This window comes from Typopeltis vanoorti, chromosome 9 (genome assembly GCF_054136105.1).
Source record: "Typopeltis vanoorti isolate ZY-2024b chromosome 9, IOZ_Tvanoo_1.0, whole genome shotgun sequence".
In the NCBI taxonomy this organism is placed as follows: domain Eukaryota; kingdom Metazoa; phylum Arthropoda; class Arachnida; order Uropygi; family Thelyphonidae; genus Typopeltis; species Typopeltis vanoorti.
This window is the reverse complement of record NC_143557.1, coordinates 124,788,938-124,804,426: the sequence shown is the minus strand read 5'-3', so window position 1 is coordinate 124,804,426 and position 15,489 is coordinate 124,788,938. Positions and strand designations below refer to the sequence as shown.

Below are 15,489 nucleotides of genomic sequence, written 5' to 3'. Positions count from 1 at the left end.
AGCATATCAAAAGTTCCTGGCAAATATGTCAGCTTTTACTCTTACAGAATACAGAGACAAATGTAAGAAAGCTAAACAGTGTGTAAAACTAGCTAAACAAAAGTCATGGGAGGACTTTGGCAAGAATATAGAAAATAAATATCAAGAAAGTGGTAAAATATTCTGGAGGTTGTTGAAGAAGCTTAGGAATGGAGGAAAGAGTGGTGTAAAAGGAATTAGAGATGATAAAGGTGAAATGAAAACAGGAGAAAAAGATATCCTTGAAGTATGGAGTAATTACTTTGAAAAACTGCTAAATGAAACAAGCAGTGATGACAGCACAGTGATAAAAAACACTGACCAGGCATGCAGTCAGGAATACATATCCATACTTGAAGTAGAAAAAGCCATCAAAGGCTTGAAATGTGGAAAGGCAGCAGGAGTAGATGATATTCGACCAGAAATGCTGAAGTATGGTGGTATAAGAGTCTTACAGTGGCTGCACTGCATAGTTCAGAAAGCCTGGACAGAGGGACGAATTCCTGATGATTGGAGTAGAGCTCTCATAGTACCCATATATAAAAAGGGAAATAAAACTGAATGTGAGAATTACAGAGGTATTTCCCTACTGAGTGTTCCTGGCAAGATCTATGCAAGTATACTTGAGAAACGGTTGAGAAGAATTGTGGAAGGAAAGCTTGGTGAAGAACAAGCTGGATTCAGGCCAAATAGAGGCTGTCAGGATCAGATCTTCACTTTACGACAAATAGTCGAGAAAGCATGGGAACATAACAAAGATCTGTATATAAGTTTTATCGATTTGGAAAAGGCATATGACAAGGTGCCAAGAGAGAAGCTATTCAATATGCTGCAGTTATATGGTGTCAATGGGGCATTATATCAAGCAATACTTAGTCTTTATTTGAGTTGTGAGTCAGCAGTTAGAATTGAAGGAAGTACAGGAAGATGGTTTAATGTTAAATCTGGTGTGAGACAAGGATGTACATTATCCCCTCTGTTATTCATTATCTATATGGATCACATTATGAAGGAATGTGGTATTAAACCTGATATCAAAATTGGAGATGTTAATGTCAGCTCTTTGCTTTATGCGGATGATGTTATACTTCTAAATAAATCCGCTACAAGTCTGCAAGAGTCTTTGACTAAATTGAATAGCTGTTGTAATAGATATGGTATGAAGGTCAGCAATAAAAAGACAAAGACAATGAAAATAGGCAGAATCATTGAAAATGTCAACTGTGTTGTGAATGGAGAACCTGTGGAACAAGTAAAACATTTCAGCTACTTAGGCACAATTTTTACTGAAGATGGTAAACTAAATATAGAAATAGACAACAGAATCAGCAAAGCTGGTATCGTGGGAAGTCAATTGAATAAATTCATATGGAATAAGAAAGAAATTAGTCGGAACACTAAATTAGCTGTATACAAGACTGTGTTCAAACCAATTTTAACTTATGGATCTGAGAGCTGGGTCAGAAGTAAAACACTTGACCAAAGACTAGAGACCGCAGATATGAGAGTCCTGAGAAAGATTAGAGGCGTGAACAGATGGCATCAATGGCAATATCATATTAAAAATGAGGATATTAGGAAAGAACTTGACATTGTCAGCATCCAGGAATGTGTTAGCAGAGCTAATCTCAGATGGTATGGTCACTTAAATAGAATGGGAGAGGAAAGATTAGCAAAATAAGTGTTCTCTGCCAGGTTGGCAGGAAAACGACCCAGAGGAAGACCAAGATATAGGTGGATTGATACGGTACAAAGTGCCTTAGACGATAGAAATATAAGATCTGATAATGTTGGAGTCTTGACAAGTAACAGACTGATTTGGAGGAAAATTGTAGATAGGAAGTTAGTAATGATGTAATTTTTTCATGTAGTACTGTCATATCCTGTACACCCCTTGAGGGTACATGGCAGGAATTTGATGATGATGATGATGATGATGATGTCAAAATTTTGCAGGATGATTTGGATAGATTGGAGGTCTGGGCTAAGGAGAATGGATGTCAGTTTAATGTGGCAAAATGTAAGGTTATGCATTTTGGGGTGAAAAGATTGGCGGCAGTTTACTGCATTGGTGGAACCCTGCTCCAGGAAATTGATGAGGCACGAGATTTAGGAGTGTTGGTAGATAAGGAATTGAAATTTAGGGGACACATTGCAAAATTGACCAAAACAGCTCATGAAATCACTTGGTTCGTGAAGAATACGTTGACAAGCAGAGACAAGCAGGTTATTGTTCCTCTCTATCGAGCCTTGATAAGACCCCATCTAGACTACTGTGCTCAGATTTGGTCACCTAGGTTTCTTCTTGATGGGGAGGAGGTGGAGAGGATCCAGAGGCGAGTGACCAAGATGATAGCAGGTCTGTGGAATGAACCGTATGAGAACAGGTTGAGGATTTGTGGGTTGCAAAAATTGGTTGATAGGCGGAGGAGGGGAGATATGATTGAGACATTCAAACTACTGAAGGGTTTCTATAAAATTAATTCAGAAGATATTTTTGAGAACAGGGCTGGTTGTGGGAGGACTAGGGGACATCCATGGAAACTGGGCAAAAGTGTGGTTAGTAAAGGTGTTAGAGCTGGGTTCTTTACTTTTAGAGTAGTGAATGAGTGGAATGCACTCCCTGAGTCTGTGGTGGATGCTGTGACAGTGAATGAGTTTAAGGCGAGGTATGATAGATACTGTATGAATGTCAAATAGTTGTGATGAATATGATTTGGGGCCTCCCTCGATGAGTCTAATGACTCCCTGGAGTTGCCCGTAATAATAATAATAATAATAATAAAAGATAAATACCAGCTGTAGAAAGTTTTTTTAACTTGGGTATATAATGCATTCAAGATACCAAGTAATTTTATATAAACTTGGTTTTTAATCCTATTTCCCAAGTAAGCAAACAGACAAGTATATGTCAAGTTTGCGCCTGCACGTAATGCAAGACTGAGGCAACTCCTGCAAGTCTGAGGCAACTTGTGGTAAAGGTGGATTAAGTTCCGATCACTTTCCTTAGTATTTTCCCCTAATGCAAAGCACATCCCCTTGCGGATATGTATGATGCTATGCATTAAAGGCAATGGTCACTACCCAGACCGGTTTCGACCTCTGGCTCCCACTAACGAGACCTCAATAAAGGTCGAAACTGGTCTGGGTAGTGACCATTGCCTTTAATGCATAGCATCATACATCTCTGGAAGGGGATGTGCTTTGCATTAGAAGAAAAATGCTAAGGAAAGTGATCGGAACTGAATCCACCTTTACCACGAGTTGCCTCGGTCCTGCACTACTTGCAGGAGTTGCCTCAGTCTTGCACTATGTGCAGGCGCAAGCTTGACATATACTTGTCTGTTTGCTTACTTGGGAAATAGGATTAAAAACCAAGTTTATATAAAATTACTTGGTATCTTGAATGCATAAATAGAAGCTCTTTATCTCTATTTTATTATGCACTCATTGAGAGATCCCGTATGATGATTGTAACTTTCTGACATAGGTTAGGTACATTGTGAGCATTGAATGAGTTTAGTATGATTTTGGGTCACTCAGTAAGATTCAAAGTGATCTTGTAGATCAATCAGTAGCCCTTGCGCTTTATCTCAAATTTTTTAAACTTGGTCAATTTGAAGTCTGGTGTTTCAGGCCAGTGAAAGTTACTCATTGCATAAATAAAATGCATATACATGGGTTTGGGCAGAGTTGGTGTTGTTTAAATAGCACAATCCAAGGCAACCCTGCTTCAGGTCTTGTTCTCATAAGATCACTGGTAAATTTTCAAAACTTCACATTCTTTCTACATTTGGCTATAAATATAGATGGATCCATAATATCCTCCATTTTGATATAATAAAACTATCATTTAATTTCATAAAGAACATTGTATTTAAAAAACAATACAGTATAAAAATCAGAAAAAAAAATTGCACTTATTTCTTCAAATAACAAATTTTTATATCTTTGATGTCTGTGTGACTGCCTTATCGTTATATCTTTAATTGTCTTTGCTTTAGCCTTACAGTTAACATAAATTTTTGCATCACTTAATATCAGATATGCATTTGCCAACGAATTTATATTGATTAAAGACTGCGCCAGCCGGCAACTAAATTCTGATATGTCATCCAAGAATACTTAAAAAAATGTAGGGATCAAGAAGTAAGCAGTCGTGGTCCCAATTCTTCTATCACTAATGGTTTCCCCTTAAATGCACGGTACGAAATTTTCCAAACAGTAGCGCAAATCTGCAGAAAGGATGACAAACTCATTTGATTATATTTAAAGAAACACATTTATTATTGCACAAGGACAAGTATACATGTTAATCAAATCCTTAATCTTAAAAGAGTCTGGGTTCCCTTTACTTAATTAATCACAAACAAAACTTCTATACTATAGTCCCTTACTTGACATAAATTCCTCACTTCTAAACGTACATCTATTCTCAGACTCTTATAACTAAGTTACCTAATATTATCACACATGTAATATTTCATATATACACAAGACAACTCAATACTTCTGACATGAACTTCCCTAGGATAATACTTCTTAATCTTACTTAATCTCCCCTCCAAAATTTTAGTTAACAATTAGTTACGTTCTGACCATATAACATTACTGTTCTTAAATCACACAAACAGTTCGGACCTCGGCCTCCTGTTCGGCTGGAGCCTAATATGCTTCCTTCTCAACTGTAGAGAAAAGTGTCCAAATCGCAGACTGTTCCTATAACACTACACAGAAATAGCATGCTTCCTTAACTTCTGTTTGGTTACTTTAATTCAACATTTAACATAAGAAAATCTTCCGCTTACCGTTCTTGCCTTGAACTGGATACTTTGGTCGGCTTACTGTACCTTCACTGATGGCGGTCTTGCTATTCCTTTGTTTCCATACGAACCGAAAAACACTCATACACAGATTTGAACACTGACGTTGATTTCATCAGTGGCTCTTTCTTCTTATGGATCTGAATACATTGTAGTTGCAGCCTTGGCCCACGTAGCACCCATAGCAAGGGGGAATTCTTGCTACACGTGGCGGCAAGCTCTACACAGCTCTCCGACAGGACTAGGTGCCAAAGAAACCCGGAGACTAGAGAGCGATTCGAATTCCCGCCGAAACCTTTATACTCCAAAACAGCTCCCTCACGCGGTGGTGTCGTCATGCATACGGCGGCTGCCGATTGGACGCCGTGGCTACGAACTGCTTTTACATGGCTTAAAGTTTGCTCTAGCTTATACATATTTATTTGGCAATTTATACATGATTTTATATTTTAATTCATTTACAACTATTTTCTATTAAACTCACGGGTTATTTTAACATTGTTTAGAGCTTACACACTTGGATATTTATATGTACTTGGATTGTAAAAAGGCACATTCTCTGTCCGGAGGCATAAGCATGTCCTTATACTCTCCTTATGAGGTAACTTAATGTTGGGCGGGAAAAAAGGATGACTCATCATTTTTTTCCGACACAACAAAATATATTAACAGAATTTATTTTAAATTGTGAAAAAAAATTGACAATAACTGTGTTGTAGGAAAATGAATTTTTCAGCACATTTTTTTGAAGTAGCATATGTCTGGTTTCTTTATAAATATTTCCAACTCCTGAAAAAAAAAAACTCTTTCAAGGATTACGCTGGTAGCTAGTGCTGAAAGAAGTTTTCTGAGAAACTGTATTGCAAAATAAGTTTAGTCATTAACTGTGGAAATCCTTTTATTTGAAAAGTAGCAAAAGGTTAAGGGGAGGCGTTTTCACAGTTGGTTGGGTTTGTTATGATGCATGTAACAGGAATTCTTCAGTCAGCCAAACACTGAATCTTTTTACTGATTTGGATGAATGCCAAAGCATGACCGAACATTTGGTGATCCTTGCCAATAATCTTCTTAATTTCAATACTCCCAAACCTCAGTCCTGTTTTATTCATTGGGGAAGGGGGGGGGTCACTTTTCTTACAGTCTTACTTTTAATGTTAATGACCCCAAAATTTCTGGACAAGATGATATTTCTCCATAAACTAAACTTATTTTAGATATTGTCTCTTCAAAAAAAAAAAAAAAAAAGGCTTTCTCTTGTATTCAAAGCATGCATTAATTTACCATTGAATATCTGTCAGCTCTGTACAGATCACATATCCATCCAACCAACCAGCTAATACTGTTCCTGTATTTGGGGTGGTTCCTGTATGAAGGATGAAAAAACAACACTGCCCTTAGAGGCAGTGTTGTTTTTTCATCCTTCAAAACAGGGAAATCATCAAGAAAGACGTGCAATTAATAAAACACAATATGCTAGCCTCATGGCCATGGTCATTTCACTCATAAGTGAAAACAGTCCAATCACCTAAGAGCACTCACCTCTCTCAATTCACTTCACATCTCTTTCATGAGATGTTCATTTTCTGCTATTTGTGTTTTCTATAATACTTCTATGGTCTCTCTTCACTGGAATTGGCATCAATAATTTCTCCACTCTCTTTTACATCTGTTAAAACATGCAGCAGCTATTTAGAAGCACACCTTCACAGTCAAACTCTGAAGTCACAGAACACTTTTTATTTATTTACTACTTTCTGGATGGAATAGTCATATTTCTGATGTCTTTTCTATTTAAACTTTTTAACATTCAATCTATTGTTAATAAGTTTATCTTTTTGCTCCATCTATGGTACTAACATATGGGCTGAAAATCTGTCATATATAGGATTACTATTTAACACAAGCAAAACAGGGGGAGGGGTATTTCCCAGAAACTGAGTTTTCCATTTCGCAAAACAAACTGGTAGTTAATTTGTTTGATAAACTAGGTAATGAAGGTGAAAACAAACAAAAATAAATAAATTCAGTTATATTTTCATTGAAGTTTGGTAGAAAGAGTGCGGATATTTACACTAAATGTTATTAACGTAATGTAATATTTCAGACAAAGGTCCTGACAAATAATAGCATTGAACAGTGTGAAAACAAGAAGGAAGCATCGGAAAGATTAATTCCAAAAGGTAAATTTTCAGTATACATCTGTTTTTATTTAATGATAGCATTAAATTCACTGCAAATAATAAAAATGTCTTTCAGACCACAGTCTGAGCTGTATATTTATATTATCCTAACATATGTCCTATCGTCTTTTTCCTTACAGATGAACTCTGGTGTTTCAAATTTATGTCTTAACTGATTAGGAAATTACAGCATAGAAGATTTAATAACTGAATAGATTTAATTATTCCCAGTATTTTCCCAACTTCAAATTGGCATCATTAGGGAAACAATACATTTATGGATACATGCAGCCACTACATGAGTAAGTGAGACTGAAACAAGAGAAAACAGGGAATAGGCCTGTAGTCCTAAATTGTGACATTTATTGGGATTGGTTGAGTGTTCTTGGCTATTGGCAGTTGCATTAAACTGCTTCTCATCTGGTGCTTGCCAGATGAGAGGCAGCTTAATGCAACTATACTTATTGAGGTTAGGATAGTTTAAGAGAGCAGAAGCAGATTCAAGGAAAAGTCTCTCATATTTACTTCAGTGAAGTAAGGTGGGCTTTTTTCCAATGGATCCTGTGATGTGAATCAAAAGCAACCTGTCATAAGCAGCCAAAGTAGTGGAATTGGATGCACTCTTTGGATGCTCCAAGATCCTGATGTTAGTTGCTTTGCAGTTTGACCATTGTAAGAAAGATTGCAGTGCTGCATGTGCCTGGTAGATACTGAATCCCATGGTTGTAGCTGGTCTTTAGGGGAGTGAAGAAGGGATATTAATTTCTTGTGTGATTTGAAGGTAGTCACAAGATTGTATTTCTTAACATCTTGGCCACCTTTTCGGAGGTGCCACAGATATATTGGATAGTGATAGATTTATCATAGTCTATATTTGTAGTGGAAGGGGGGAGGGGGTATGAGTTAATATTTTTCCTGATTTAGTGGTGGTGGAAGAGGGGGGGAGGTTGTAGCCATTAGCTAAAAGGTATATGTGGTTGTTCAGAAGTGAGCATATCGTCATCACAGCAAATCAGTTTTGCCTTGTTGACTAGGGTTTTTATAATGCCATACTGCCAGTGTATTATTTACAATGTATGGGTGAGTTGTCTATAGACAGTGAAAGCCCAAGGATCAATCTGGTTATCATGTGACTTGGGTATCGAGAAAATACAGAGTGTTGTTGCTTTCTATTTCTATAATGAATTGGATCTTTGGATGTTGGCTGTTCAAGTGGGAAAAAAAGAAAGCTGTTTAGAATGTTTGAGCCACAAGTTCATATACCAAACACATCATCCACATAGCATAGCCAGATGATAGGTCTGTAGGGGGAGAGTACTTTAAGTGCTCTTTTGAAAGTTCTTCATAAATTAAATTGCTAGAAGTAGCAGTGAGTGCACTGACAGTGAATGAGTTTAAAGAGAAGTAAGACATGTAACGTATGAATAATGGTGAGTGTTAGTCTCATGCAATCAGTCTGACTCCATGGAGATAAGTGTCTACTAAAGTACTAGGAGGATGAGTTCTTATTGGACTTACTGGACTTAAAGTGGACCAAGTCTTTTGTGCAAAGGAGTGTTGCTAGTACTCTGAGAGAGACTTTTGCCAAGTGTTTGGCTAGTTTGTAGGTAGGTGAATCTATACTGTCTACATCTGTGCAATGGTACACTTTTCTTTATGATTTTTTGACAGCTCATATATCTGGGGAAGGGGAATCTGGAATTATAAGGTTTTTACTTTGTTAGCAACCTTCCATCAACCTGGAGATGAATTTTTTCAGATGCCTGTGAATGATTTTGATCTGTGGTAGTGGGATCATACTTGAACTGGCAGCAGTACATCTTTTAGAATTTGGCTATTTTTTGAATGTAATTTGAAATCTTGAGAACTATATTTGCAATGTGCTTACCTGCTTTTCTAATTTTTATTTTGTTGTCACTTTTTGATTTCAGCAAGGTTTAAGTTCTCTGTTAAAGAAGATACTTTTGGAAGTAATTGTCCAATGCAAGCACACTGGCAACTCTAGTCTAATCCTATTAGCTGCATTGATAGGAAGGTTGTAAATCCCATGCTCAAACCACATCAAGAAATCATCGGTGGGTACATTTCTAGAAGAGATGGTGAGGTTCAGGACATGACTCAGGGTTGAAGATGAGTGAGTGTGAAAATGACCAAAAAAAATGCAGCTCTGCTCAAAATTCTTAAATTGTTAACAATGTCAAGGTCATTTCGAACATCATCATTTTTAATATGACTCTGTCACTATTTGCTATCTAATTTTTCTGAGAACTCTCATTTCTGTCATCTCTGGTCTTTGGTCAAGTTGCAATGATGCAGAGATAAGGCCTTGATCAGGTATTATATGGATTATTGTGCACAGATTTTTGATTTTCGTGGACATGATTAGAAAGGGCCCAGAGAAGAAAGATTCATTAAGGTAGTAATGGTCTTTGGTATGTGGGGTATGCAGACAGATTGAGAGAATGAGAATTTTCAGGACCTCCTGAATAGAATGAGAAGAGTGATATGATTGAGACATATCAGTTGATAAGGGGATTTGCTACCAGGTAAATATGTAAGAAAGTTTTCATAGAATGGGAGACAAGGGTAAAACAAGAAGTGTCATCCTGCAAAACCATAAGGAGAGTGTGAGCAAGGGAGTAAAGAGCAGATCTCTGCATGGAGAGAGAGTGGATGGTACTTGGAACATGTTTTGAAACAGCTTTCAGGTCAGTGAAACCTACTTGATGCAGTAATAAAAGATGTATATACAGGCTACTGGGCAGTGTTCATGTATTTTAGATAATGCTAGCTAAGATTATATTCTTATACGCTTTCTGGATCTTTAATATCCTCAGTATATATTACTTAAGTTGCCAAAGTGAAGCATTTTAAGCTGTGGATGACACTGAATGACAAAATGGCTGAATTCTGTCAGGCAGAGAGTGTTTTCAATTTTTGAATTATGGAATGAATTAGAAGGGGTTTTGAAGCTGATGGAATGCATTTTAATGGGTTTGGTGTTAGTCATTTGGAACAATTGCTGTTTAATAAGAACGCACAAGATCCATACAAAATTAGTACCACTAAGATTTAGTGAGAGTTTGAGAAGCAGGTTGTGAAGGGCGGGAAGAGGATGGATACAAAGACGAGGAAGTGATTATAGCAGAGCAAAGTGATGCAGTGCAAAATGGTGGGGATGATAAGAATATAACTGAAAATCAGAGTCAAGATCAGGGAAATGAGAATGGTCAGAACTAGGAGAGAATAAAGAGGGACTATGTTGATGGGATGACCTCAAAGAATGGAAAATTGTTATGCTTCTATAATAATGTATGGAGTATCAGAAATAAAGGGACCAAGTTTGTATCATTGATTGAATCAGTATGCCCAAAGATTATGGCATAAGAGAAACTTGGTTGACTTAGGATGATATACTAAGGATTTGAAATGGTAGGATATAGAATTTTCCAAAAGGATTGGAGGATCAAAAGAGAAGGGGGGGGGGGAGTATTGTTAATGGTAGCAGAGGAATTGTGTCCTTCAAGAGTCAAAGTGGAAAATAGAAGTTATGCTTTTGGTGTGAAGTTGAGATAGAATAGTATACAGGAAAACAGTAAATGTATATAGTAAACAATAGGAATAATTATAATACATCCATCAGTTAGCCTAAATTTGAAAAGAAATATTTACATGGGCAAGCGAGGTTTTTTTCTCCTGGAAAGTTGGATTTTTCGTCCCATAAACTGAAGAAAATCGATTGTAGAACCCACACTATTTCAGACATTAAATATATTGTGTTAGGGACTAAGAGATGGCAGCACTTACTGAGCCATTCTCTTCACTGCATGACGCTTAATTAGTGATAGCCTTGGGCCTTAGAGGATAAAATCATCAAAGTAAATAAAAATCAATTGCTTAAATTTTTATTTAATGTCTAAACATTTGATTGAGCTACTTTTTTACAAAAAAATTAAGATGTTTGAATAGTGCTCAACCTTTTCATCTTGTCATGCAGTTTGTGATAGCTGGCAATTATTGCTTTATCAAAATTTCAGCGGACGAAGTGTTGTTCCATATCAGGATCGGCATCAAACAAAATTTCCTTAGCATGCTTGATGTGATTGAAAACTAGTTCAAGTTCTTTTACAGTCAGCTTCTTAGTTGTAACATTCTCTTTTAGTTTGCACGCTGTTCTTCTAGTTGAACAGGAGATCGTTCTCATTGCCTTCTGCATTGCCTCCTAATAAATGTGTAAGACGATCTTTAGATACTTTGTATCCTGGTTGAGATGCCTCACTTTTAGCTGGGAAAGCTTTCGTTGGTATACACTTCCAAAAGAGACTAGTTTTGTTGATGTTGAATATTTAATGATCATCATGATCACCCTCCTGAATTATCCTTTGCAATTCTTCAGGAAACTTAGCCACAGAATCTTTATCAGCACTAGCAGAGTCCCCAGCTATTCTTATGTTATGCAGTCCAGCTCAATATTTAAAATGGTCAAACCATCCTAAACTTGCAGTAAAGAGCTTTCACATTCCTCTTGAAATTTGGTCTCTTTCAATGATGTAAAAATATTGAGAGCTTTTGCTTGAAATAGTACTAAGGTATTGGTTTTTGGTTACAATCCTCAATCCAGAGTGATAGAAGACATTCCCATCTTGATCATTAAATGGGTTCTATTTTAAGTGATCTGCATGCTTAAAGAAGCAGTAGCAACATTTTCTTGTTCTTTGTATTCTTTGCTCTTATTTAATATAGTCCGAACTGTAGTCTCTCTGTATCTCAGATCTCGCACAATCACTGTATTACCCTGTATTACCAGCGCCACTTTCGTCTCACTTAATGACTTCCAGCATTTCCTCTAACATAATTACTTTTCTTCTCTTTTTATTACTGCTGCTTTTTTTTTTACAGGGGTTGAATATAATAAAGCCTTATAAATATCTAAATTAAAGCAAAATGAAAGAAAAGTGATTGAGCAAGAGAACAGAGTTTGCATGTGCACTTATGATGATAGCTTTGAGTCAGCTGCTGAGTTTCGCTACCGCCTCTGCAGCACTGCCGGGTACATTGACAAGTGCCGCTGCTTGCTGCAGATTGACGACAAAAAATTGCGTTAACTGATTAATCACTCACTTAAAGTAGGAAATAGTATCTTTCACTCAATTGTGCTAACTGATTATTGTGCATATCGAATTCATGTTAAGCAAGTTTTCCTTATCTAATAGGATGCTGTTATAGACCAGGGAATGTGGAGAGTATTGATTGTGAAATGTTTAGACAAATTAGTTGGACAAGTAAAAGGAAGATGATCCTAATGGGAGATATTAATTATAGGAATGTGGATTGGAAAGAAGAAATAGTGTAGTAACAAGGAAAGGAGGGTGAATTTGTTAAGTTTCTGCAGGAAAACTATCTAAAGCAACATGTGATGAAGCAACACAAGATTTATCAGCGCTAGTTTTGGTGATATCCTCACATGATGTGGTTGTGAGTGGGCTATCAACACCACCGCCTGTTGATGAAAGTGATCATGAGGTATTGGTTTGGAAGGTAGTCAACCAGAAAAAATGTTTATCAGGAAGGTGGAACTATAAGGTGGGTGATATCAGAAGCTCCATAGTCATCTAGCATCAATGTATTTCTACACAGTTATCTAGTATGATGCTAAATAACTTGTGTAGAAAAGATGTTGACAGTGCATGGGAAATGATAAGGCAGTATCTAACACAGGCAGTGCATACCTACATACCAAGAGTAAAGTGAATAAATAGAGTAAAAATGAGATGGATGCATGGTGAAATCGAGCAAGCAATGTTACAAAAGAAGTTGCTATGGAGGAAGAACTGTCTTGTATACACTGAACAGATGCATGAAGAATATAAAGTGCATGCCAGAAATGTGACAAGCATGGTTTAAAAAAAAGAAAGAAAGAAAAAGAAAAAGTAGAATATATGAGGAGATTGGCCACTCAGGTGAAAGCTAATCCAAGGGAATTTTTCTGCTATGTGGCAAGCAAGTGGAAAAATAATTATGGCAGATTGATGCTGGTGGAAAGCTATGGTAGCAGAGTCTTCTTCTTCTGCAGCTTTTTCCACTTAAGTAGGATCGCTGTTTGTGGTGAGTCTCTTCTACAACCTCCTGTCTTGGGCTGTAGCCACATCCAAGTTCTTCATCCTCAAATCCTCCTCCACCATCTCTTCTTTGGTTGTCCGCACTTCCTGTTCCCCTGCACGTCCATCTGAATGACCTTTCTTCCCACATACTCTTCCTCCTTCCTCATCACATGACCAAACCATCTCAACCTTGCCTCCTGTATCTTTGCTCCTAAGTTCGTCACTTTCACGGTTCCCCTTACATAATCATTTCTCAGATGATCCTTTCTGGTCACACCGCACATCCACCTAAGCATTCTCATCTCTGCTACCTCCATCCTGCTGATGTTATTTTTCCTCAGGGCCACAGTTTCCATAGCATACGTCATAGCTGGTCTCAATACTGTCCTGTAGATTTTACCTTTAAGATTGATCAGTACCCTCTTATCGCATAGCACTCCAGCCATCTCTCTCTTCAGTTCCTCCATCCTGCATCCCACTTCCTTCTCAGCCTCATCATCCTCTTTCATTGTTGAACCTAAGTATCTAAAGTCACTGATCTTCCTGATGACATTTCCTTCCAGCTCTAGATCTGTCTCCTGGCTGCCATCCACTTTGCAACACATATGCTCTGTTTACCTCTGCTCAGTCTCATACCTCTCTCTTCCAGTACTTTTCTCCAACTTTCCAATTTAGCTGCCTCTTCTTCTTTTGATTCTGCATACAGCACGATGTCATCTGCGTACAACATTGTCCAAGGCACGTCTTCTCTCGCCTCCTCCATCACAATATTAAACAGGAACGAACTTAATGCTGACCCTTGATGCAAGCCAACTGTCACTGGAAACTTTCTGTCTCTCCCAGGCAGGTTCGAACTCTTGTCTTCACATTTCTGTACATCTCCTGCACCAACCTGACATATTTTTCCGGTACCTTCTTCTCCCTCAAACACCTCCAGACTTCTTGCCTTGGCACTCTATCATAAGCTTTCTCCAGATCAATGAAAACCAGGTGTAGCTCCTGTTGCTTCTCTCGAAACTTTTCCATCATCTGTCGTAACTCAAAGATAGCACCTGTCGTCGATTGACCAGGCATGAAGCCAAATTGCTCCTTTGCAATCTCCATCTCCTTCCTCAGTCTTCCATCATGAACCCTATCTAGGATCTTCATTGTGTGGGACATCAACTTTATTCCTCTGTAATTCTCTGTAAAAGAGTAAAGGGGATGCCCAAGACTCTTGTAGATGGGGACAAGAGTACTTTCCCTCCATTCCTCAGGTATATTTTCCTGTTGACAAACTTTTATTAACAGGTTCCACAGCGGGTCAATTCCCTCTTCCTCCAATGTCTTCCATGCCTCCACTGGGATCCTGTCAGGGCCTACTGATTTTCCATTCTTCATCCTCTTTACGGCTTCCTTCACTTCCATTCTACTAATGTTCTGCACCATCCTCTCATTAGGCTCCCCATCTTCTCTGTGAGTCCTTGCATTTTCTTCATTCAAAAGCCCTTCAAAATATATTCTCCATCTATTTCTTATATCCACATCCTTCCTTAATGCCCTTCCTCCAGAGTCTTTGATCTGCCTCACATGTACGATGTCCTTTGATGCCTTATTTCTATATTTTTCCAATCGATAAATCTTTCTCTGTCCTTCCTTTGTTTCTAATTGATCATAAAGGTCTTGATATGCCAATGGGATAATGTACATCCTTGTCTCACACCAGATTTAACATTAAACCATCTTCCTGTACTTCCTTCAATTCTAACTGCTGACTTACAACTCAAATAAAGACTAAGTATTGCTTGATATAATGTCCCATTGACAGCATATAACTGCAGCGTATTGAATAGCTTCTCTCTTGGCACCTTGTCATATGCCTTGTCATGCATATGCCTTGGCATATATATATATATATATATTTTTTTCCCACCAGAGGTCACGTCAGTAGAATAACATGTGATGAAATCATTGTTTCTATAGCTTACAGTTAATGATGTAACTCAGCTTGTTCTGTATACTTATGTATGCCCCAGATGATGATCTTGATGTGAAGATTCAAAACATCAGGATAATAAAAAAAGTTTCTTTAACACGGTTGTAAATTCCATAAAATTTTTAAAATGAATCACATTCACAAGATTGAAAGAACTTTATGAACTGCTCATTAAGTATCTCCACCACACCTTCTGCAACAGCTGTCTTTATACCATTTTCCCCAATCAATGTCATCCTTCTATAATTATTCTTTTTTATTTTCTGGCTACATATCGAAAGAACTCCTTAGAATTCTTTTTGGCTTGATCAGTTAACTGCTGCTCTAGCTCACTTTTGCTACCTTTACTAACTAAGTCACCCTCCTTGCCTGGTCTTTGTAATTCTCATGGT

General features: G+C 37.5%; 1 protein-coding gene across 4 annotated transcripts in view; it reads left to right on the top strand.

The window, feature by feature from the left end:
• The window catches only part of LOC150103503 (TBC1 domain family member 31), a 449,146-nt gene that overhangs the window by 422,273 nt on the left and 11,384 nt on the right, over nt 1-15,489 (top strand). For all 4 annotated transcript variants that reach the window (XM_090398075.1, XM_090398077.1, XM_090398074.1 and 1 more), the window contains one exon: nt 6,946-7,021. In XM_090398075.1, the coding sequence (XP_090254201.1) occupies nt 6,946-7,021 (76 nt within the window). The remainder of the gene's footprint in view (nt 1-6,945; nt 7,022-15,489) is intronic.